The sequence below is a fragment of the Anser anser genome (assembly GCF_964211835.1).
Source record: "Anser anser genome assembly, chromosome: 6".
In the NCBI taxonomy this organism is placed as follows: domain Eukaryota; kingdom Metazoa; phylum Chordata; class Aves; order Anseriformes; family Anatidae; genus Anser; species Anser anser.
Window position 1 is genome coordinate 4,308,149 of NC_139726.1, and position 25,000 is coordinate 4,333,148.

The following is a 25,000-nucleotide window of genomic DNA, read 5'->3' on the forward strand; positions in this document are numbered from 1 at the left end:
AACTGCAGCGTGGATTTGCAGTTGGAAAGTCTCTAGGAACTGGGTTCTTAATGCACCTCTGATCTTGCCTCTTCCTTTGCGGAACGGTTCGTGCTTTTTCTGACCACTTAAAGAATATCAGTGATGACAGCTTGTTAGATGGGATTGTTAAAAGTGATTTTTGCCTACTTAGTGAATTTAAAAGTGTTTTTAGTATGTTCTGTAACTTTTCAGTTGGTGAACAGTAGGCATTCATTAGGCATTAAACTGTTTTTTAATACATAAAATATACACTTTGTATTTCACAATATTGCTCTACTGCTTTATGTATGAGAGAAAATAAACTAGCTGTTGTTTTTGCCTTGGGAGCAGATTGGGAGAGCATAACTTTAGAAGAAATTGTTAAATTCTGAAACCTTTGTAGAGTTAATAGTATACCAGCTTTTACCTCCTTTTACCTACTTTCAAGCAAAAGATGATGTTGGTTTGAAGCCAGTAATGAACTCAAACTGTAAGCTCTGCTAATTTTCATCCGAGTTTTGAGATGTCTCTCAGACTTATGCTGTTTCTAACTTCACCTAGTTCTTTATGTCCCGTATTTGAACCTTGGCCATTTATTACCTTACTGCCTCCTCAGTGTACATTAGAAAAAAGAAATTGAGAAACGGTATACTTGGGTCTTGTCATGCTTCATTGATTTGAAATAATTTTTTTGTTAATGGTGTTACTTAATATTTAGTTTTCCTCCTATCCATGGTAATGCTTTTCAAGTGAGTAATAAAACTTTAGCAATGCCTATGTTCTTGTCCAGCTGACTTGACATCATTTTCTGTGTTGTATTTAAGCTCCTGTTGAAGTAGGCAGTGTAGATTGTGAGCCAGAACCACCGGGCTAATTACGTGTCTGAAAACAGGGGGGTTTATGTGCTCTTACATAAAGTACAAATTATTTGTCAAATTGACATTATTTAGTGTCTGTTAAATATTTCTATTATTCCTGATGTGCTTTTAGACTTCTATTTATATAACAGAGACAGGTTACAGTGTCAAACTGTTTTAGGTTCCTCATCTTAAGAGCATTACAAAACTCATTATAAAAGCCAGATCCAAAGCTCGGTCAATGAATGAATTCCTCGTGTTAAGACTCAAACTGGGTATTAATTGAAGTTGTGGCATGGCTGAAAACTGCTGGTAGATTTAATCTGGAAAAGACCTGAGATAATATTAGTGAATAAAGCGGAGGGAAAAAAAAAAGGGATAGTCATTGAATGAAGCATCGAGGAGCAAACCTGGCAGACAAGTGCCATTATCGTTTTTTAAATGGGCATGTAAGCTTGATGTCTTGTTAGATTAAATTGTTATGGATGTCCATTCGTCTGTGGAAAAGATCCTTGTTTCTAGTTAGAGTATTGCCTTCCCTTCCTAAAGCACATCTTGCTAATATTGTTCATACTTGTGTCACCTGAGGATCAGAAAGCTAAATACGCATCATCTGCAACTATTTTGGGGAGGGGGATTGTTTGAAAGCTGAACCCAGCTTTCAATCCAGCTCCATTACAGCCATAATTGTGTTACGGAAACTCAATCATCCCAGAGTTCGGAGAGCCAGCTTTGAAGTGGCTGGTATCAATTTTTTTTTAAGATCTGCCGAAATTTTTAGAACTTTAGGCACTTAAGCACCATTGGTTTTTAATGACACTTCTAAGTCAGTTTTGAACCTGGAACTTAGGCTCTAAGGCCTCTTAGGTCTTCGGAGGTATGCAGTGAGCCAGCTCCTGTTTAGACTCCTGATTCCACATCGTGTTTCTCTGAGAATAAAAACATCAGAAAATGCATTTTATGAAGAGGTTGGTTTTTGATGTCAAACAGTACTTTAAAAACAGACCAACTTCTTGCTTGAAAACTTATCTTCCTCTGTCCCTGCCTCTTCAACCTAGTAAAAAACTGGAAAGCTTCAAAAACTTGTGTTGTAGGGCAAGTAGACTTTAGCCATTTAGAGAATGAGTTGCTGCCATGTCAAAGTATTTCCCTTCCATTGCAGCATATTCAGTTCATTGTGTGTCGTCTTCCAGTAATTTGAGAATATAATGCCCTTTTGTCCTTTATTTCACAGAATGCCTCACTGATGCCATTGTGGGACGTGCGTGTAAATATAGGGGACTGGTGTATACAATTTTAAGTGTTCTTCTTTAGACCTGATGTGACTTACTTATTCATTCATTTGATATTGTGAATGCCTTCTTCACCTATTACTGCCAGGGAACAGGCAACAAAAACTTCTATTACCAAAAAATCGTTGGAGACTAAAAAAACATATAGAGAATAATGCTGGAGGTCTGACACTGCTGCATTAAGCACTACGTTCAATTTTCCTGGACTAAATCTATCAATATATTAAAGAATCTTAATTTCAAAATTTCAAAATATTGTTGGTTTGTTTGCTTCCTCATATCATAAAGTCATCATTTGTTTGATTTAGTTGGATGTAATTTGAATTTTCTGAAGATTTGAGAAATCAAATTTCTGACACCCTGGCAGAACCTTGCACGGTTGAACGAGTCACCGAAGACATCCTTCCGACCAGCTTTGGCTGGAGCCCTTGGTAAAGGGAAACACTGGAAATAAACGTCTCCCTTGTTTAAACCATCTATCACAGCAGTTTTCCTTTATTATGGCCAGCCCACAGTGGTCAATCAGGACATGTCAGTAAAAGAAGGGAGGAAACGTCGGGGTTCTCTTCCCCCTGGTGAAGTACGTAACTTTGGGCAACTCTCTTCACCGCTTTTCCTTCCCCCGCGTTTGAAATGGGGCTAATAAGGCTTATAATTTCTATGCTTAGTATGCAGATTGGCAGAGTAAAGCCTGCTTAAAAAATGGCCAGTGGATTTGGAGAGCTATTTTTCCTATTAAATCGGGGAGAGAAGAAAGTATCCGAATGCAGTTGTCTAAGTGCGCCTTCATAACCGCTGTGGTGTAAGTATAAATGCGACTCCTACTCCGTATCTCCTTAGAAAGTCTTTTTGCCACAAGAAGAATAATGGCAGCACACTCAGCAGGCTGCAGGAGGATGAGATAGCATGCTTGCAGCATTTCTTTGCAGCATAATTGCAGCATCAATGAACCATGAATTCAGCCTAATTAACATAACTGGAACCACTGCAATCACGCTGCCATTCAATTTACTTTTTGAACATTCTGGTGAAGTATCGCGGTTATATTGTTTATTATGGAGGCGCTGCAGAGAACTGTCCACTTGCTTTTCCGCTGCTGTCTTGATGTATTTTTATTATTTCATGGGAGCTGGGGAACTTCAGAAATGGAAGATCGTTGGCTCACTGGTTCCATTACTGAATCTACAAATAATTCTGTATCACTTCCTGTAAAAAGCAATTAAACAGTTTAGTGTACTATAAAACTCAGAGTAAATGTACTAAAGTCTGAAATTCCAAGTTAGACACAAGTTCTGAGTTGTAATGGATAACTAATGGCAAATAATTCGGGAACTATTTTGAGTAAGGAAGGGCTGCGTTCCCCAGATTTTAAAAATGGCATATTCTGTTACTCCTTGTAAACACTACACCTAGGAGACATATTTTTAGAAAAGACAGGATTTTTTTGGTGAGTTGCTCTGTAAAACAAAATATTTTTTTAATTGTTGCTGTTGGTTGTGCTACAGTAAAAGGAAGAAGCCACAGAGCAGATCAGGTACCACAGCTCTTGGCAACAGGGCAAAATAACCAACTATTTTGCACGGAGGAGTCAAGGGGCTGCTGAAAGCAGCATTCACTGGAAATTACAGAGCTGCAGCCAGGAGGATGCGTGCGTCTGGCATAGCCAGGAGGCCAGAGGTGCTTAATGGTGGCACTTCAAAGTGATGCACACCCAGGAGTTACTTCTGCCATTTGTGACAGAATGGAGCTAAAAGCTTAGGAGTCACGGCCTTGTTGTTTTCTGCTCTTGAACAACTTCAGAAAACAGACTGTCTTTTTCTTGTTGCTGGTTTTATTTTATCATCATGCTGTTTCCCCACATCTCCATGAAAATATGTTCAAGGCCGCTGAAGTAGCTGTGGTTTTTTTTTGCTCTTTGTTTTTTTCTAATGACTTTAGCGTGTAGGAAAAAAGGTAACTTATGTTTTAAAAAAGTATTTCATGAGAAAACAGTAAATAGTTTAAATAGTTTTGCATTATGATCTGAAAATGTTAAGGTTGGAAGTTGTCGTTACCGTAGGAATTTCCTGCTCAGGAAGTCTCCATGTGTGTATGTGTAGATATGCATAGATAAAGTCCGAGCTTCTGAAATAAACCGTTCTACTTCTTCTGAAGGAAAGCTATGCTGAGAATAGTTGGTTCCCCTATATGAGACCAGTCCACCGAGAGTAAGGTACCAGAAGCTGCAGACAGTGTCATGTTGGTAGGGTGAGCAGGAGCAGAGGAGCGGCGTGACCACGGCATTTCATGCTAGGAGGGCCGGCTGCTTGCACGCTGCCTGCATCGCGGGTTTCAGCGGGAGATGTTTTTTACACCAAGATGATTTGTAATGCAGTGGTCTTATCCGGAAGCAATGAATGATGTGTATGACAAGCGTGTCATCTCAGAGGGTAGGGTGGTTGAGATAACTGTTTGACAGAAGGCATTGTTTGAAGCTTATGTTGTCTAGGAATCCCTTACCTGGGTATATTCTGGACAGGCTCCTGTGTCACAGGTGGTTTGAGGGCAGGTGCTGCTGGAAGAATAAGATACGGTAATTTACAGGTGCTCTGTTTTGGGTCTCATCTGCTTTTTCCTTGTGTTGTACTTCAGCCCTGTTCATTTGTGTGCTGATTCAGAAAATTTTATATTCATGTTGACTCCCAGACTCCAGATTTCCATTTGTTCATTGCTTTTTTTTCCCCTGATGATTTTAACTGAGGAAGTCGTTACACTTTTCACTCTAAGCATCTGAGTATAAATTTAGCATTGGAGAACTGCAGACCTTTTCAAAATAGCCATCTCAGTCATCTGTTGCTTCCTTCTGTGTCCTGATGTGACCCTCAGTCTGCGTCTGAGATCATATGAAGCTCTTTTCTATGTTTCTTCTCGAGTGAAGGTAGAATTTATCACTGTCCAGATGCTCAGTGACTTCTGAGAGGTGGGCATTTTCTTCAGCCTCCTCTTTCTGCTTCTAAAACAAAATCTATATTTTTTCCCCCGCAAACCTTGGTTGTTAATGCTCACTTCATTTGACCATCTGATGCGTGTGTAACAAAATTAAACGCTGCTTCTCATCTGCTTGGGTGATCAGGGAAAAGTTGAACACGTCGAGGCAGTCTTTCTGGGAAATGAAGACAGCAAAAATAGTTTCTACCATTGTCTGAAAACGTGGGCCCACGGACCGCCTGCTGGATGGGGTGGATGGCTTAGTGGCAGTTGAAGCAGGTGAGGCTGAGGAAGTCAACGACTTTTTGTCTTAGTTATCACCAGCCAGGTCTTCCAAGCCTTTGTGCTTAGTGGAAGGGTTCAAGGAGGAAGACTGCAGCAGAGATAAGGATCAAATAAAGGATGATTTGAGAGAACTTGACCCATACAGACCCATGGGACCTAAAGAGATGCTTCTGAAAGTCCTGAGAGAACTGGCTGATATCCAGTTCAAGCTTGAGAACAGCAGGTTGGTCGGCCTCCCTTTCGTCCCTGGAACATCATGGTGTGAGTCCTGTTGTAACATATTCCTTGGGGCGCCTGAAGGGGAGCAAATTTTCAAGGGTAAATCATGTCTGACCAACCTGGCTGATTCCTCAATGAGGGGAGAGCAGTGGGTGTCACTTAGTTTGACTTCAGCCTGGATTTTGACAGCGTCTCCTCCCACTGAGGTTGGAAGAAACATCTGGAGGTCACCTTGTCCAACATCCCTGCTCAAGCAGGGCCTCCAAGAGCTGGTTACCCAGGGCCATGTCCAGACAGCTCTTGAATATCTCCAGGGATGGAGACTCCACAGTATTTGAGCCCAACCAGTGCTCAGTTACCTGCATAGTAAAAAAGTGTTTCCTGATCACAGAATCATTTAGGTTGGAAAAGACCTTCAAGATCTTCAAGTCCAACCACCAACCTGACTTGAGTGAGTCCCGTCCCTAAACCATGTCCCTCAGTGCCACATCCCCACATCTCTTAAATAACCTCCAGGGATGGGGACTCCACCACTTCCCTGGGCGGCCTGTATGTATTTATATATGTATAAATGTATTTATATGTAACCTATTTATATACATTGATTTATATTTATCTCAGCATTGTATTCAAAGTAATTCATAGAAATGTGGGCCCAGTGATTCCAGAAGTTGCTTTTTCAAGAAGGTAGTTGAACGCATGTGTATAACCTTAGTGCAAGCGGTACCAGCTGACCTCAGCACCACTGAGACTTTGTGTGTGTATGTTGAAGCTGGGAGGTGACACGAGATGTGCAGGCATCACAGAAGAGGTGGGGGAAGAAGTCAGAATGTAGTAGGTGGAGAAGGACGTCTGGCTGGTGAGCTGTTTCTCTCTTTGAGTGAACTGCTGGGATGCTGATCTAGTTTATACCTGTCGAGTTTTGCATTAATCTGTGATTAATATCCTGTGTAGAGCACTAGAATGTAATTTACACAATTATTGAAACAAAGTGAAGAAATCTGGCAGTTCCATCTTCAGCAGTGACTCTTCTTCCCTGTAACCGCCTAGCGAGGCAGTGGCTGCAGGAAGGGTTGGAAAGCTTGCTGTCATAATTCTGGGGTTTGGGTGTCACTTAGTCATTCTTTTCTCAGAAGGCATAATGTGTGTGTTAGCTGAGGCTCTCCAGTCGTACATGTATTAAAGGTGGGGTCAAGCAGAGGGCTGGCTGTGGTTAAGGAAGAGCTGAAGGAAGTGCAGAGAATAGCTGAAGTGGTTGGTTCCTGGAAGACCGAGCCTGTGAATCATCCATTTGGAAACGAAGGAGGAGAAAAGCAGTGCCAATTAAATATCACAAAAGGTTACGATAAGCATCTAAACTATGGGGAGAGATCAGAGTCTTTCAGAATTTGATTCCTGATTTGAACCCTACAGCTGCAATATGTAAACTCAGGAAGATGACTGAACATTGATACTTTAAAAGTTCAATAGTCACGCTTGTTATTGTATGCAGTTACTGAGAATTGACAGAAGAAAATGTTTTTGAGAGGAGTTTCCAAGCAGAGATCATATTTCTGGTTTAGTGTGCAGCAAAACCAGCGCATTTGAATGGCTGTCAGATCTGGTAGAAAGAGAGAATAACTGCTCTGTGGTAACATATTGCAAAGGAAATAATCAGTCTCCTTCAGAACCAGCATTTTTTTTTTCTTTTATTGGTCATAGGTGCAAATTCTAAAGCAACTCAGACCGAATGTCAGAAGTAATTTGAGTGTTTGGTATTTTAAATCTAACTGCACTATTTCCACAAAGACTGTTGCATGTACTCCTGGCTGCTTTTTAAACACTTATATATACTTTTCTGCCATTTATACAAATTCATGAAATAAGGTCCTCGTAGACACCGAAAATTGTAAGTTGGTCGTTCTCACTGAAGGAAATTGGTCAAAAATTGTTAAGGAAATATGTTTCTAGACAAAGGCAGACCTTTCTGTATGTGCTGATTGAAGTTGTTTTCAGACTTTCAGTGCAAAATAATTACCAATTTTACCTTCGATGTCTAACATTGCAGGATTTATCTTTTTAATCAGTCATTGCTGGGCTCTGAACAAGTAAAGTGAAGGAATATTTTAAGGAGAGGCATATAGGGGAGAAAAAAAAAACACCACAAGTTTGCATGAAGAATGGTGATGATGAGCTGAAAAAAAAAAGGAGTTGAAATGTGAGGACTGTCACTTTCTGCAGAGCCCGGCCATGGTGGTTCCTACTGCCTTGTATGATCCCGTGCAGTGATGCCAACCACGCAGTCCTGATGAAATGGGTCATGTTAATGGCCTGTGTGGTGCTGGTGCACAGGGACCTGATCCCATTACAGGTAAGTGATATCAGAGTGACATCAGCCAGGGAACCGTGCACGTTGCTCCCTGTCTGGCAATGGGGGGAGCAGAGCCCTTGTTGGTGCTCGCTCACCAAACTGGAGTTTCATCTCCTATTTTCTTCACAAAGGACAATAAACAGAAAGGAGAAAAGTGCTTCCAGAAAGGACCTAAATGTACAGATGATCCATCAAAAATTAACTGAACGCTCTTGTGAGAGCTGGAAATTTCCCTAACGCAGTTTTTGCATGTAATACTTCTGAGTATCTAGCAGCCAAACATTTTTCAGTTCATATTCAGGAATTTTTGCAATGCCAAATATTGCTGTTATTGGCAAATTTGGTATTTGGGTTGCCCATTGTGCTAAAAACCCTTCTGCAACATGCTGAGCGTGCTCAAACCCCTTTTTAGCCAGTGTGTTAAGAAAGTGCTCAGCACTTCACATGACTGATGCAATATGCCTTCTGTATGCATAGGAAGAGCACAGTAAAAGATGAATATCTAATATATCTAGGATGCAGTGGCTTCCTTAAGTAAGGAGACATTTGATTTGGAGAGGAAGGGGAGGATATCTGGGTAATAGAGACACCAGGGAAAGATGTACATAGGTGAAATGTTGATATAAGTAAAAAAAATAAAAATAAAAAATAAAAATTAAAAAAAAAAAGTCTGCGAACCAAAGGTAGTACAGCAGCATAACACAAACAAAATGTTAGCCTAGTGTTTAAATTTATTAATGTGGGTGCTGGTAGAACACCTCTTGGATTAATCATACAGTCCTTTTGTATATGACTGTGTACCTTACCTCTAAATCAAAGCCAGTTGTATTAGAATAGCTGATTATCCTCCAACTGGGGATGGTGTTTTTTTCCAGAAATTGGTTCTATAAAAAAAGTGCTTATTTTAAGAATTCTGACTTCAGACAAATAATCCAAAATTGAAGTTTGATTGAAGCTCAACAAGCAAACACATTTTCTTACTTGTTCAAAATTGTAGGGAGAACATGACCCTTCTGTCTGAAAGACCTTCTAAAAATATTCCAGTGGTTATTGATGATAACTTCAGTGAGTTGGAAGTATATACATACTTAGTATCAGATTTTTTTTAAAAAAAAAAAAGGTCTTGCTGTTTTTTATACATGGGGCTTAAAGATCATTACTGTGACATATTTGATGTCGAACACAAGGGGACAGAAGAAATGTTGTCTGTCCATACTTCTTAGTTACAGCTGTATCTTTCTGGTTTGTAGGCATGTTTTGTTGTGAACACACAAACTGTAATGTATTTAAATTAACTTATTCAGCAATATCGTTTTAAGCCTCTTTTCTTGGTGAAACATTTTTTTCTTAATACATTAGCATGAATAAATGCCTACAAAAAGCCGAACTTAAAATCTGCATCTTGAGTCTGCTTTGGCATGTGTCAAAGTGGGTTGGGTTTTCAATTAGTGGAGGACTGCAGAACATGAAAGCCCAGCTCTTTGCTGGGGCTGAGATTAGATCTCAATGCAAGGAAAAAGCAACAAAGGTCTCCAAAATATCTGAAATCTGCAAATACTTCCTGTATTTAACCTACACTTTCATTGCGTGACTGTAAAGAACAGCAAATCTTTGTCCTTTCCCTCTCAGTTCCCATTCAGTCAGTTCAGAGACACAGGAGAAAAGTTTTGGGGAGCAAACTTGTTATCAGTTTTCCTACAGTTTCCATCTGGTTCCATCAACTGTGAGTACACCAAAACCATGAGCTTATAGCTACTTTTAACCACCAAGAAATATTATTTTTAATGTCTTTGTTACGTATATGTGACATAAATGAATATAAGCATAGTTCACCCATGTGAAGTTCCTTTGTATCTTTAAAGTGTGCTTGGTAAGAGGCACTTGCAAGAGTCTGGGCTCTGCTTTTGGGTTCGAGAAGGAGTTACATCTGCGTTGGATGGAGAAACAACAAACATTTACCTTGGTATGAGCCTGAAATGTGCGACAAAGTCATTCAGGTTCATCCATTATTGAAAAATTCAAAGGATATTTTTTTGTCTGTAGAAGAACAAACACCTTAGACGTGCCTCTTGCATCCTTTGGGGTTGGCAGGAAGGTGCTGGTTTAGCAGCATCGAGGTGGTCTGGTGGGTTTGTGCACAGATAGGAGTGCTGGCCGTGGGTTCAGTGATCCATAGACCTAGAGAAGAGAAGACTGCATACATCACTTAGAGGTGGAAATATGGCAAGAAAAATGGTTCATAGCTTCTTTCAGCTCATCTCCTTGTAATTTGAATCTGAAATAAATTAACGGAGTAATCCTGTTTATGGCTCATCAGCTGCAGAGGTCTTACTAAAGAACTTTATATAATAAAGTTCACTAAAAGCACCTGTATTTAAAGCCATGTTATAATTGTTCAGAGGCAGAGACTAGGACTTCAATGTCTCAAAACAGAACAGAAAACATAAATATGTGGAACATTCCAATCATCACACTTACTCTTAATTTCTTCTCAACACGGTTGCTCTTTTGGAAAACCATCGTAAAAGCGATCCACTCTTTTCAGTCAAGAGCCATTCATATGGCGACAAACCGCTGTTCTTGCACTTATATCTGTATTCATCCATTTAAACTCTAAAGATTTCCAGCTTACTTCTTGGATTTATAGCCAGCTGGCTGCTATGTGTAATATGAACATATTCTGACTGTGCATGAAACATTTTGTCTCGTTTAACCCGTAATTGTAATGTTCAGTCTAGGCCACCACTCACCTGCATGTGTTTAGCGTTCGCTGTGCGAGTTCCCAGAATCACGACTTGCTATCTCCTCGTGTATGCGCAATCTACTGTTATTAGGGAAAAGTTAAGTCAAAAAAAAAAGAAAAAAAGAAAAAAAAAAAAAAGCTCCTGGCACTGAGTTGGATAAAATGAATATGTTCAAGATGGTGGGCCATAACCGAGCCAGCTCGTGTGGGATCAGTGCCCACTTTTTGGCATTTACAATAAACTTTGGAACGACTTTGTAACATGAATGTTTTAATAGCGACTAGGAAGGGGGAGGAGAGGCAGGGAAGAAGGACATATGCCCTTCTTTTTTTTTTATGAATGCTAGATTGCTGATTTTTCCAAAGGTAGTCCAAAAAGCTGTACCTGCTTATTAACAGATTTCTGCAGTCGCTGTAGGCCAAGGGAATTCACTGGAAGTGATATTCCTAAACTTTTACCGTAAGTTACTGAATCATCAATGCAAAACTTATATTCAAAGAAAGCGTGAACGTTAAAATTTGTTAGTGTACTCCGGCTTTGTAAGAAACACAAAATATAATTATTTGTTCTTTATGCAGCGTCACTGGGCTCTAAGAGAGGCAACAACTATTAACGAATAGCGCTACTCCTGGATAATGTCATCACAAGCAATACAAAATATTAAAGCGCATTTATTCTTGCCAGCTATCAGGAGGAACTTTAACATATTTTAAAGGGCCATTAGGTTTGTTTACATACTCAACTGAAGCTGGTATGCTTTGCTTCCAGTGGAACTGCCATTGGCAGGGGCTGCACCAGCCTTCAGCGTTTGACGTTGACGGGATTGAATTTCCTGGCCATTGTACGCCGTCGGTAATGCGGTGTCGGTACTTCGGGGCAGCCTGCCTCCCTCTGACAGCGGGTAGGACCCGAAACCCTGTAGTCCCCAGGCCTGGGGAGGCTGGGGATTGCTATCATAAAAAAAAAATAATAATAATTTAAAATACATATATCAGAAGCAATTTTCCACAATGAAAAAAGTGGTCAGGGAATCAAAACAGTGCCTTCAGGTATATTACCCAACAGAACAACAAAAATGTGCTGTGCTTTAAATTGCACTAGCAATCTGGAAAGGATTTTCTGACTGGAGCTATGTTAAGTGTTAATAGTGAAACCTGGGTACTTTTTCCTTTGATCTCTCCTCTAGCTCATATAGAATAATAGGATCAAAATAAAATGCCATTTATATGAACACCTTGTTCTTTTGATGTTAGCAGAAAAAATTCTGTTTGCAACTACAACTTAGCAAGCGGAGCATCTGCTTTTTTAGCTGGGCCTTCTAATTTAGCATGACTTTTGCTAAATGGAGTGTCAGACGTGTTTTGTGTAGTTCTTGAGTTTAGCTGTAATTTTTGTCCTGAGAATCTTTAATTGCATTTGCAGAAGATCCAAGAACCTGTACCGAGTAGCTTACTGTGGGTCGTGTGTGTGTATGTTGGATATGGGATGTAAACATTAGTGTGCTGTTGCAGTTCAAAATCTAATATTACTGGTTCTTTGACCACTTGGACAAAAATGTTAGATTAGTCTGCACTGAGAGACAGTATGGTTAAGTGACCCCAAGAATAAATAATAGTTGGGGTAAGTGAAGTTATGACGTGTGCTAGGTTTCAGAACCCCTTTTTCCAGCAGGAAGGCAATGTGCCCTGGGTGTCTGGGGTGGGGATCAATGCCCATCTCTGCAGGGGACCATAGAAGTGTTACAACAGGTAGGTAAAGATCCCCTTTGCTATTATGTAGAGATCTACAGGACATATAAACCACAGATGAATGTGAATACCTTTCAGCTATTTATTCCCTGGGGTTGTTAGTCAGTAGCATTTCTTTAGGAGACATTATTGCAAGCACTTGTTTCAAGTGAAGCTTCATGCTTCTTCATGCTCTTTTAAATCTCTTATTAAGATTTTTCTCCGCCATAGGCTTTGAGTGCAAAGAAACAGCTGAGTTGTGTTTATTGTGGTGATTGATGGTGTCTCGTGGTGATCCCGGCTTCAGTTGTTGTAACCTCCAAGCGTAGATGAGATGGGCACGAAGCTCTGTGCCAAATGAAAGCAAATAAACCGAAGTCCTGCAGTTCACCAATGTCATAATTGCTGCTGTCCAGGAAGAGGGATTAGCGAGTCTGAAGAAACACTAGCTAGGAGAGATCCAGCGGCCAAGCAATATCTTGGGTGTCGAATGTCTCTCTCAAGCCTTATATCCCACTGTAATTTATATTTAGCTATTAAGCTTATTAGATAGAAACAGTCAGCTCGTTGCACGCTGTATGCAAGGAACACCGCTGGGTAAGTGCTGGGTAAATGTTCAGGCTCTCGCTGAAACTGCTGCAGTTGAGGTTGTCGCACGTGAGCCTTCCTGCAGGAAGCTTTGCTGCAGCCTTGGCTGGGTCTCCGAAGGCTGCCACCAGATAGGAATATTCCTGAGAGCCGCAACCCTGGCTCAGCTGATGTGTGGTAGCTTGTTCAGTGCTAGAAAATTCAGCTGTGTTCTTACAATATAGCATGGTACAATTTATTGTGCGTAATAAGGATGCTTACTCTGTTCTAACTAAGCTAGTCTGAGTACCAAAAGCAGTGTGGACATTTTCATGCAGTGCCCAACTGGGAATAATACATCCTGCGGAGATCAGGTATCCGTGCTAATGCAGCTGCTCTGCCTCCAGTCCCGCTGCTAATTAGTACAGAACCACTGGGACAAAGTTTGCTGCTGTAATTGTCTGAGAGGCCGTCTCTGTCCAACTCGTAATTTCAGTGGAACATGACTCTCTGTTCATCTCAGCGGTCCTCGTTTCAGATGTCTGCACGGTGTAAATAGTCCTGGCACGCTGTGCTTCTAGACCTACCTCCTGCATCAGCTGCAGGAGGGCGTGGGACTCTTTGGACAAGGACTCAAAGTGGAAGAGTTACAGAGATTATTAGTTTTTTCTGCTCACAGTAAAAATGTGATTGCCCTGCTTCTGTGGTTACCATGAAACAAATCTGCTCTGTCATGAAGTCAGTGGGGTACAAGTTAATACAAGGTAGTAAAGGAATAATAATAAAGTAAAACAGCAAAGTCCATGGTATTTTATGACAAAAACAGTATGAGCCTATTGCAGTCTAAGGGCCTGCTCCAAGTAGAGGGCCTGCTCTGATGCCTGGCTACGTCCGATTTACATATATACAAAATATATGACTAAAGCTATAAAAGTATACTTAGTATTTTACTTTTTTTTTCCTTGAAAGTAATTTGCTATTGTTCAAAATTTCAGCTTTCACTGGTTTTGTTTCCAAAGCCCCAAAAGGAAGAGAAAATAACAAAAGTCCATAAAGGCAAAAGGGATATGTTCTCATTTCAGTTCACAGAATTTCCTGCCTTTAAACAATACAAATATATGCCCTTAGGTTTATAACGTGCTGGAAGGATACCGAATCCTTGAAACAGATCAAATTAAAAGCAAGTCCACTATAGCTACAGAGAGTTTTACCAGCTCGTCCAATAGATCTCAGCGAGAATTCACTGGGCTTTAACCATGTTGCCAAGCCTTACAAAATCCTAAACTGCTGACTCCCATAAATGAATAAATGTTAAAAAACTGCAAGCAAATTCTAAGCTGTGTTGGGCACAAATAAAACCTAATGCTTAATCATTAGGCCTATTTAAAATAATTACTAAATAAAACTTTGAAACGTATCCACAAGCAGAATAGATGTGTACGTTTGCTATGTAAAACCTTTTGAATTGCGTTGCTCCCCTTAATTACGGTGACATGTCCCACAGACTGGATGAGGAGCTGCCAGGCACTCGGGGTTGAAGGGCATGAGGAGCATGGGGTTGGCTGGCGTTGGTTATCAGCAGGCAAAGCATGGAGTAGAGGAACCAGCATCCAAGGTGATGGCTTGGACGTTGAAGGAGCAGAGAACTGAAGAAAATTATCTTTGGCTTAATTAAGAGCTCTTCTTTTCATTTTGGCATTTGCCTTTACGTTCTCGTTTGCTGGCCTTTCTTTCACTATAGGCCTATTGCAGTAGAAACCTCGGACTGGCATTGCGAGAGAACTCCTCTCCATGATCCTTTGGGGTGTCTCCATGCGAACAGTTTTCAGAGATGTAGAAGCCAAACATTGGGTTGAACAGTTGGGGTTGAGCTCTTTACATCTCCATTGTTTTGTTTCTTGTTGTTTTGGTTGGTTTGTTTGTTCATATTTAATGCAGTAACATCCAGGATGGCCACATCCTGCTGGCGGGCCGTGGTAGCTCAAGCTGTTGTTCACAAGCCGTTGCCTCCTCGCAGGGTAGGCACTGTCATTCCCGTTGTCCTCACGCAGGTAATGTCACTGTGCCCATCACTCTGCCAGCTCACACCCTAGAAATGTAACAGTGCTGGCTGTGCTGATAGAGTTTTCTCCTATTTCCATCCAAAGGTTCCTCTTCTTGCTTTGCAGCCTTCATTGTCACAGGTGATGGGCCACGTGCGTTTTCCAGGAATTTGGCAGAGCAGGCTCCCTGCGGAGCCCCTGATGATAGCAGGACTTTCTGCTGCCCGGGTCTGCAAGGGCAGAACCTCACCTGTCTTAAATGGGCATCAGCAGCATCCTGACCTACACCAGAGAAAGAGAGTCCAGGGCTTGTATTTCTTCCTTTAATGACACTGCTACTGGTAGTAATGACATTTGTAGAGCTTTCTGACAAAAACTTTATTTTCCTGAGGCAGAGCGCCTTTGTAAAGCAGCAAGCTGCTGCCGTTCTTGGTCTAGAGATGGAGAGAGACTTTTGGTATTTGAACAATGAGACGCTGGCAAAACTGGGACTAAAACTCAGGGCTTCCTGCAAACCACATAGCCTAACTGTGATACAAATGCATATGCATTTAAACTTAAGTTGTAGTGCAAAAAAAGTGCAAATATATCCAGTACAGTAACACGTTTTCAAATGCAGGCTTTGTTTTACTGCATGGACCACAGGCAAGTGACTGGACCTTATGATTTTAATGCCCCGTGGCTGAGATAGCTGTACAATAGCCCTCTGTTTTTCTTCTGATGTGAGCGAATGTATTCATAACAAAATGTTTTAGGTTTCTGTGTGCATAAAATTATTTTTAATTAATTTTGTTAGCTTCTAAGATAAAGTTTACTTCAGTTAAGCCTTCAAGTGAAAGTAGGTTTCATTGCCTATTTATTTCTTAGGGTACCCGAGAAAGTGTTAAATAATTAAGGTGAAATATGTGTTTTCCTGAGAAACGCACAGAAGTTTGCATTTGCACAGTTGAGTGAACTATCAAAACCAGATGTGAGCAAGTGGAACATTTTACATAAATTTATTAAAATCATTATTTACCTGTAAGTTATAAGAAGGGCTTAGTTGCACTAGTTTGTTGCCAATATGTACTGCCAATAATCTGCCAAAAAGCAGCTTGCTGGCAAAATCACTGAAATGGTTAGCTTATGCTTGCACAGAACATTACAACCCTGAGTCAAATGAAAACCTACTATAAACGAACTCTTTGATGCTGGATTCACTGGAATATGTTATTGATATATGGTATACAGTTTATATGGATTATGTATACTGTGCAAGAAATATGGATATCTATTAAGCGTAACTTGATATGTAATCGGTTAGGACAGTTATTGTTTTCAGTATTTGCTATGAATAAGATCACAAAGTGACTGTTTGGTTTTAAGATACAGACTATCCGTGTGCAGCCCAAAGCGCTGGAATACTATTTGTTCAATTAATACGGAATGGCTATTGAAAATGCAAAATATCTGACATCTATACAGAGTAATTTTAAAGGCAACTTTTCTTTTAGGAACAATTTATACATTACATAAACTCATATTTTTCATCCAAGTATCATTTCGAGAATAGCAAGCTTAAATATTGGAGGCCATAGGGAAACATAATATTACGATAATGTTCTTTGGTGCGGTTTGGAAGGTTTTAGGAAACATTTGGAAGTATTTTTCTCATAAAGTCACTTAACTATTGAAGTGTTATGATAGCACTCCCTTCTGCATTGCGTATGTTGCAAAACAGCCTGGTTAAAGGGGACATCCATTCTATATGTCCTGATTAGAAGGATTGCCACAAAACAGGAAATTATATGCTACAGGATCCTGGTATTATTTTAAATTAAAAAAAGGAAAAAAAAAAAAAAAGAAAAGGCTAGATGATTTAAGGTGTGATATCAGTTTTCAAACACCCATTTTGAGTTCTGTTTAGCAGGAAGACATAGTGTATTGTTTGGAGCTATATGTGAAATTTGCATTTTCTAAATAAGCGCTCAGGAGCTGAGCTGTTTTCTTTTTCCTATTTAAGCAAGCAGTAATAAACATGACCAATCCTTTAGGATCCTAAAGAACCTTAAAAACCTTGCAATTCTCAGAAGCTTAACTTTTTTTTCTGTAGTGTAATTCATTCTTTTGAACTTTTACAGAAGCAGAACTTAAGTCCAGAACTGCAAAATTTCTGTCACTTCGAAATTTTTGTTATTGAGGTGACTCAGGGCTCCAAAAGTGTATCTGTCACCTTGCAGTGGCGATGTAACAGATCTACACAGTCACAATGCTTACTTAAAATTACTTAAAAACCAAACAAACAAAACAATGAAGTAAAACTTGTTTTTGTATCTTGTGCAAAAAAAAAAAAGTGTTATTTTTATCTGTTATAAAATGTGTATTGTAGTCCATTGCCGTCTTCCCGAGGAGTTTTTAAATTATCACCACTTCATTTGTTGAGAATGGTGTGCTTAGAAATTACAGCTCTGCACAGGTTCTCGTGTTTAGTTTTAAAGGATTTTGGGGAACTGAGGATGTGAATTCAGAAGTTTAGGGCCAAATTTGTCTGTCCTGAACTCAGAGAGAGTTTTGCCTGTGACTTCAGTGGGTCCAGAGTCTCTCTTCCAGTATTAAAGTGCAGAGTGATCAACGTCTGATTGGTTTTGCTGACCTAATGCAATTAAGATGTTGTTGAATGTTGAATTTAAATACTAAGCAAAAGGGGAATTTCCCAGCAGTGTCAAACACGAGTACTAGGTCCTGAGGTATTTTGCTCAGAAACCATTTAGAAACATAGGATGAAGTTAGGGTTTCAGGGATCTGAGAATTACGCTGTTTTCTCTTCTGCTGTGCCGAGATCTTTCCTCTCCTGCCTGTCCCACCTTCCCTCCCCGCTCCAAAGGACCGCGTCTCCACATGAATCAAAGAGCCACCACCGGCTGTCCTGGACCCAGCTTCGCTTCTCTGAGAGCAGCTCCACAGCCCGCTGCCAACCAGGTGCACCACCACAGCAACGAGGGCTGTTGCATTCAGCCGATTTGTTGCCAAAACAGCAATAATTTTGGATGATTTGTCAGAAGGAAGTCAGACCTCATGATTTACCTCTCCTGGTGTGCGCTCTTGTATGGATTATACACCTCATTTTCTCTCTCTCTGGCCAGGATGCAAACATTACAAAGGAAGATGTTCTGCTGCTGGCAGCTTTAGCTCTCTCCCACGTTGTTAATGTCTGAACGTGAAATCTTCATCTTTGGCCTTGATGACAGTCAAAAACTTGACTGGATGCAGCCCTGCACAACCTGCCGGAACTGGATGGGCTGTGAGGAGGAGGCTGGAAGCTGTTCCTGGGTCTGTTCTGTATTTCTTGTGTCGTGGGGAAGGCAGTTGAGAGAAGATAATGATGAGGAAATGATCACATCGCAGGTATTTCCATACTTCTGTACCTTGAACCTCACAAACAGGGAGGTGCTGCTGGCACTCCACATAAACCCTACTTATTCTACCCAGGAAAATACATGTTCAGCTGCAGGAAGACAAGCTCAGCCACAGACCTTGTATTTTCTTTTGCCTTGCCCTTCCCAGTGCTTAATCTTGGCTCTGTTCCGTTTTCTTTCTGTTCTCTCTCTTTACTCCTAATCCTTGTCCATGCTTATAAGCCCCTAATATTTATATGGCATTATCTGTGTTAGAGATTACTGCTGACAAGTAATCTCCTTCCTCTTCTGAATGAAGAATTACAAGCATTGCTGAAGATCAGAAAGTGAAATTAGATCCCAGAAAGTATGTGGCAACTTCAGCAAACCTTAATATAAAATTCTCTAAAAATTGGGAATCTCCTTTCAAGCTTTTAGCTTTGAACTGTAACACAGCTCTGGGACACCTGACCCCACACTCAACAATTCTTTCTTACTGCAGAGCAAAATGTGAGAGTGTCTATATAGGGGAAAAAAAATCAAAGAAAAAATTCCCAAAGACTGGTGTACCAGTTTTGTCATTTCATAGAAGCCATCGGATATCCCAAGTCCGAAGGAACCCACAAGGATCTTCAAGGCCAACTCCTAAAAAAATGCTGCAGTCTTTTCAGAAGTAGGTAAATACTAACAAATGAGTTTTACTGCCATCAGGTGATTTGTAACATAAAGTATAAAACCCAAGTATATACTAATGTAGTTGCTATCTGTTCCAGTTTGGCCACGAAACAGCAGCTTTCATGAGCATTGACTTTTCCTTAAACGGTGTGGAGAACATTCTGACTTTTCCGAAAGCTCAGAAATGTCCACGCAGCTGTGGCGTTTGTACAGTGCTTGGCCACTGACACGTGTGCATGGCTGTGTAGTTTCGCACTCATTTGTAGTAATTGTGGGGACAAATTCGGAATGGGAACAGGATAAAATCAGGGAAGCAGAAAGTAAGAAAGGGCAGAAGTAGGATTTGCCAGTTATTGCAGTCAAAACAAATGACAAAAGCGAGCGTCCATTGCAACAATTAAAAGCCAAATGGACTCCAGGTAGTAGCCTCCTATGAGCTCTGCACGAACCTCTGTGGTGTTTGAGGCCACATAAATTCAACTAAAAATATTACGGTTACCAGAGAGACAGTTGTTATCATGTTTAAAGAAAGACAAAGGAAATTCTCAGACAGTGAGTTTGTTAAATTGTAAGTTATGCTGTGACTGTGCATCAGTGACAAAGGGAGCACGGCAGCTCCGAAATGGATTTGCAGCTCCAAGGCCTGGGGAAGGTTTCTAACATATCTGACTGGGGCTATTTGGGATTGCAAGCAACCCTCTTTCATTTGGCTTTTGGAGAGCAGTTTTGCTTATGTTCTGGAAGACCACAAGAATTGCAGAAGTGCTTGTCTCCACTTGTCTACTTTTATTATTTTTAAACCTTTTAATTACCATTTAATTAAAAGAAAAACCTCCACAGCACTTCCAGAACTATCTTTAACTTTGCTTGCGTATGTGAATGAAGTTACAGAATTGCCAATTTTGGAGAATTAAAATTCTTTTTTTAGCTTATATCCATTCTTACAAACTATTCCTGCTTATTGAGAGCAACTATTGAAACCAGCATTCAGCACCCTAAACTTGTCCATCCAACCTAAACCAGCACTCCAGTTAGACTTCTGATGTGGTTTCTGTTCTTCTCTCAGTGGCTTCATTGCCCTTCCATTCTTCTTGTTGTTGTTGTTAATAAAATGGAGCTCAGTGCCACAAAAATAAACCAATTCCTGTATTTTTTCATTGGGGCAGATAAAGTGCTGCGAATAAACACGCACAATGTAACGTGTCAACGTGTTAAAAAAGAGCCAAGGGAACTGCACGGCTGCTCTGAGTAAAAGGACAGGTTTCCTCAGAGTGGGGTTTCATGGGATAAATGAAAAGAAAATTAGTGTTGTATGTACGGATTGGGGAGTTGAAAAAAATCTGCTGTTCAAAATGGCAAATATTTAGATTGAAGCTCTGACTTTCAGCGTATGGCATTTTTACCATCTCTGAACTTTAGTAAGTTCATTTGTGAGCCATCTTTTTAGCTAAACTTCTAATCCAGTATGCAAAAAGTGAAAGTTTTCAAGGCTTGCTCTTTACAGTCTTCGTAAAGTTTTAAAATTGTCTGTTGAATGTATCAGAAATTCTAAGGAATCTGAATAAATAAAAGTCATAATACTAAAATTAGAAATTTAAGTCTTCCGCTGTTTGTTCTGAACTGTTGGTGTTTAAATGTATGAATAATACATAAAAGTAAAACATTTTCCACATTGCTTAAATATAAAGGAAAGTACCTTGCAGGATCTGTTCAAAGTGTTAATATTTGTATGCTTTGGTGAATTTTTCTTTTTGGAAAGTTCCATATGTAAGAGATTTCACAACCTAAGGTTAACAATGAAAGTAAAATCCATCTCCCATATTGAAAACAGAATCCGATGGCATTTTTCTTCCATGATTAGGTCATGTTGTAAATAGGGTTGAGCAAAATGGTGCATCTTTCCTGGTAACTAAATGCTACCTCTCTGCTGCTGTACCTCGCTAACTTCCTTCTGAAGCCTACATCTGCTCCGCACCCAGCAGCCTCCCACACCAGCTCTGCCTCTCTGTATTTTCTGAAATTTGGACAGAGATTTCAGAAACAGTGATAATCTCTGTGGGAGCAGATACTGGCTCCAAAAAAAACCACTGGAGCACCTTTTTTTTTTTTTTTTTCCCCCAAATTATAGAAGATTTTGAGATTCCGAGCTGGGTGGTGATGCAGAAATCCTGCACACTCTTGATGTTCATCACTGATTAAGATCTGGGCAGGTACTGGATGGAGAGATGATTTTGGCTGGAAGGTGACAGAAAAGAAGAATTAATGTAAATTTGGAAGAGGAAAAGGAGAATAGCTGGAGCAAAAATGCTCTGGAGAAAATGTAAACACAAAAAATGTGTTAACTATACATTGTCTTTCTCTAGCATGCTTTTGGGAAAGGCACATAAACAGGTTTAGAAGACTTCATGTTGTTACTATTTTATTTTCAGGTCATTTATTTAAGTGTCATAAAGAACATTAGCTAGTGGTTAGGGACTACGGTATCCATTATATTATTCCAATCATGTGGACAAGTTTATACTACGTATGATTTACAGTGGTCTTTCTGCAGTTAAAATTGTTATATTCAGGTACAACATTTTATACATTGTTGTATTTAGTAAAATCCAAGTGGCTGAACGCAGAGACGTCTTCCAATCAAAGTCCAAAAAATTAATGCTTGTACACGAACACTGTGGCTTGCAGCAAGAGCAGTTTATGGCTCTCTGCCTACATCCTTTATCATGTCTCCACTGTTGTTAGTAAAATATACAGAACTACTTTATGCCAAAACAATGGAAGTTAATGCAGATAACTTGTTCCAAAGTTAACCATCAAATAAATCTTTTTTTTTTTTTAAACTGTTAAGTGAAATGGTGTTCTAAAACTTTTTAAAATTGTCAAGATGATGAATACTGTGTGTGTAATACAAGTAAATACAACAGAATTGATTGCACACACATGTCTTAAATAAAGGATATTAAATAGTGTATTCCAGAGAGAAATCGGTGAAGTTTTATCTAATATTATTAGAAACTCTGCCATGACAGATCAGATTTATGAGGACTGAAAACTAAGGAAAAAACCTGTTCAGATACAGGAGTGGCGCATGGAGGGGGTGATTGGTTGGGAGGTTAAACACAGAGATACAGCATACCTAGGAAATCCGACCTTTAATGCATCGAGTAATTCTTCTTACAGCAACAATTTTTCAAAATCTGTTAGTTAAATTTGATTTGGTAAAACCGGTACTCTTCATTTAGCTTGGGGGTTTAGGGCAAATGCCTTAACCTACTTCTGCTTCACCTGCTGTCACCTAACTTGTATCAGCCCTACAAAATGTAGTTCAGAGCATGAGCCTGGTCTGTGCTTGGTGATGGCCAGAGGGATCCGTGCTGATCCATGTGAGCTTCGGTTCCCAAGTGGAGGTGAAATCTCCAGTGCTTACTTAGCTTTTAAGAGCATCTACATACTGAGTAGCCAGATACGCAGGAATACAGGCTTCAAAAGTAATGAAAGTTTGGGAGTCTGAGGGTGGCTAATGCACTGAGATGGGAATTGTTCAACTCAGGCTCATTTGGGATCTTGTCTTGTTTGTAGCCTACGTGGTGGATTTGGGTGAAATGACTGAATGTGACTGAGCTGCTTGATTGCATCTACAGAGCAGCTCCACTGAGTAACGGCGAGCAGTGAGAGAAAGGTGGATCTCGTAGGTGATTTGGTCAGTGACTTGAAAACGCAGCTTAGTGTAGATAAACACAGAAATAATATGGCAAGGGACAGCAACCTGAATCAAGGAGTGCACGTTGCATGGAATAGTTACGCAGCTTTCTCATTTAGGAAAGGGGATTTAAGGGTCTCACAGAAAAATCCTCAGAGCAATTAGTCAAGTACAACTGTGGTAAAGCTCATACAGTGTATGTGTGTTTGTATTTTGGTAGTAACTTCAAAGGAAAAGGGTCTGCTTGTGTGTGAAGGTGCTCCAGTGCAGGGTAGGATGGATGATTCCAGCATTTAAGGATATTTGTTTTTGACAGAGCAGTGGAAGCAGCTTGTTCACAGCCCAGAAATGAGCTCTTCCTGGGATGTAGCAAAACTCTGAAGAACTGTGGAGGAGGTTGATAAAGTGGAGCAAGTGTTCGCTTTAGTAAACAGTTCAATAAACAGGCTATAGTGTGTAAACATTTGGAAATTACAACGAAACGCAAAATTTAAATGTCTCTACTTATCTGGAAGAACCATAATCACACTGAAAAGCATGTAAGTAAATAATATTTGGGTAAATTAGCTTGAGGTGCAGACATTTAGAGTGAGGATCCCATGGTGGCAGTGCATGTAGTCCTCTTTGTGTTAACTCAGAAGAGTCATGTTCAAACGGAGGAGCTTCACTTGAGTGTTTCCTGAGCCAGGACTGTCATTCATCCATTCCTACTTTAAATCAAATAATGAAACTTGATCTGCATAAAACATTACTGTTTATATATTACAAAAATCAGTTCAGTGGCCTGAATATAGCTGTGTGCAGATGAGTCCTGCTGTTGGAAGGGTTTTCTGCAGCATGTGCAAAAGGCTTGCCTGAACACCAGGCACGAGAGTGTTTGATGGTCTCTGTGCTATCTTGAGAAAGTCACGAACAGCTCAGCCTCAGTTTCCCCACCTGCAGTGTTCATTGCTCACACCTGGAAAAAAAAAACGTGAGGGTGATTGCTTTCTCCCTGAGAAGGGATGAAAGCTAAATTCTTTCCTCCTAGGTTTGTTTTTTTTTTTTTTTTTGATTAATCTTTTTTAGATTATCATTATGGAAATCAGGTGAGGATCGCTGGATGAAAACCCACTTCCATGCCACAGATACATGTTTGGCCCATGTTATTAGACAACAAATAGTCTTTCTATGTTATCTTTCACTTACCTTTGGTGAAGGAACTTGCTGGTGTCAGCCTGAACCATAGACAAGACTCATTATATCAAACACCCCTACATTTGGCATTTGTTAGCAAGCTTAGCTGTAGTCCTGGCAAAAAATGTCAGGAGTTTACTGGCTTAGGAAGCAGCATTGCCATTTCACTTCCCAGAGATATTTGCTTCGTTTTATTTTAGTAAGGAGGTAGTTTTGTTCTCCTTGCTAATGCATGTGCTGTTAGCGGCACTGTGGTTCAGTGGAGACCTTTGGATTCCCAGCCAGTGAATATTTCACAGGTACAACGTTCACTAACATGCACGTGAAATGTGTCAGTTACTGAGTGGAGTTGTTGCTTGGATAGATGTAAAATGCCAGCCATTGTTTTGTCTTTTCACTTAATATTAATTAATTAAAATTTGCCGGGTAAGACTGAAATCCAGCCTGAACACTATATATAGATTTTTCTCTTCTTTTTGCTAACAGGTTCATGCCAGAACATAAGCTTGCCCATTTGGAAAACTTAATTGGTGTTAAAAGCAATGGAGATGCTTATCAATTTGCAGACCTGCCTGGCCAGCAGAAGAGCAGAGCTTTGGGAGGTTTAATGAAAAACAGCAACGTGTGTCGTGAGTCTGGACTTTGTGAAGCACAGCCTGGACTTTGTACCACACAGCATGAGGGACTGCATTCCCCATTAACAGCACCAGAGAGATTGAACAAGTCTGAAGCATCAGAAAGTACAAATCCTTGTCAAGAAGAAGATAAGCAACATCTGACTTTTAACCTTTGTAATATCTGGAGTGGAATGGACTATCAGCAGAGACCTTTACATGTTGCCTGGCCTCACAGGTGGTAAGTGGTGAACAAATCAAAATACTGTACCTTCAAAAGATTTATGAATTTGCCTTGATACTGTTGCTGTGACTTCTGTCAAGCATACAATAATTTCCTAAACACAAACTGACACTGAACATAGGTGTACAGGAAAAAAAACACATCACTAGCATCTGATTATTCAAAAT

The 25,000-nt window shown here is 40.1% G+C and overlaps 1 protein-coding gene across 39 annotated transcripts in view; it reads left to right on the forward strand.

Annotated features, from left to right (window-relative positions):
* The window catches only part of GTDC1 (glycosyltransferase like domain containing 1), a 290,802-nt gene that overhangs the window by 120,043 nt on the left and 145,759 nt on the right, over positions 1–25,000 (forward strand). For all 39 annotated transcript variants that reach the window (XR_014586037.1, XR_014586038.1, XR_014586039.1 and 36 more), the window contains one exon: positions 24,462–24,830. Coding sequence is in view for 36 of the 39 variants with exons in the window: in XM_083841809.1 (XP_083697935.1) it covers positions 24,462–24,830 (369 nt within the window). In the remaining 3 variants the exon portion in view is untranslated. The remainder of the gene's footprint in view (positions 1–24,461; positions 24,831–25,000) is intronic.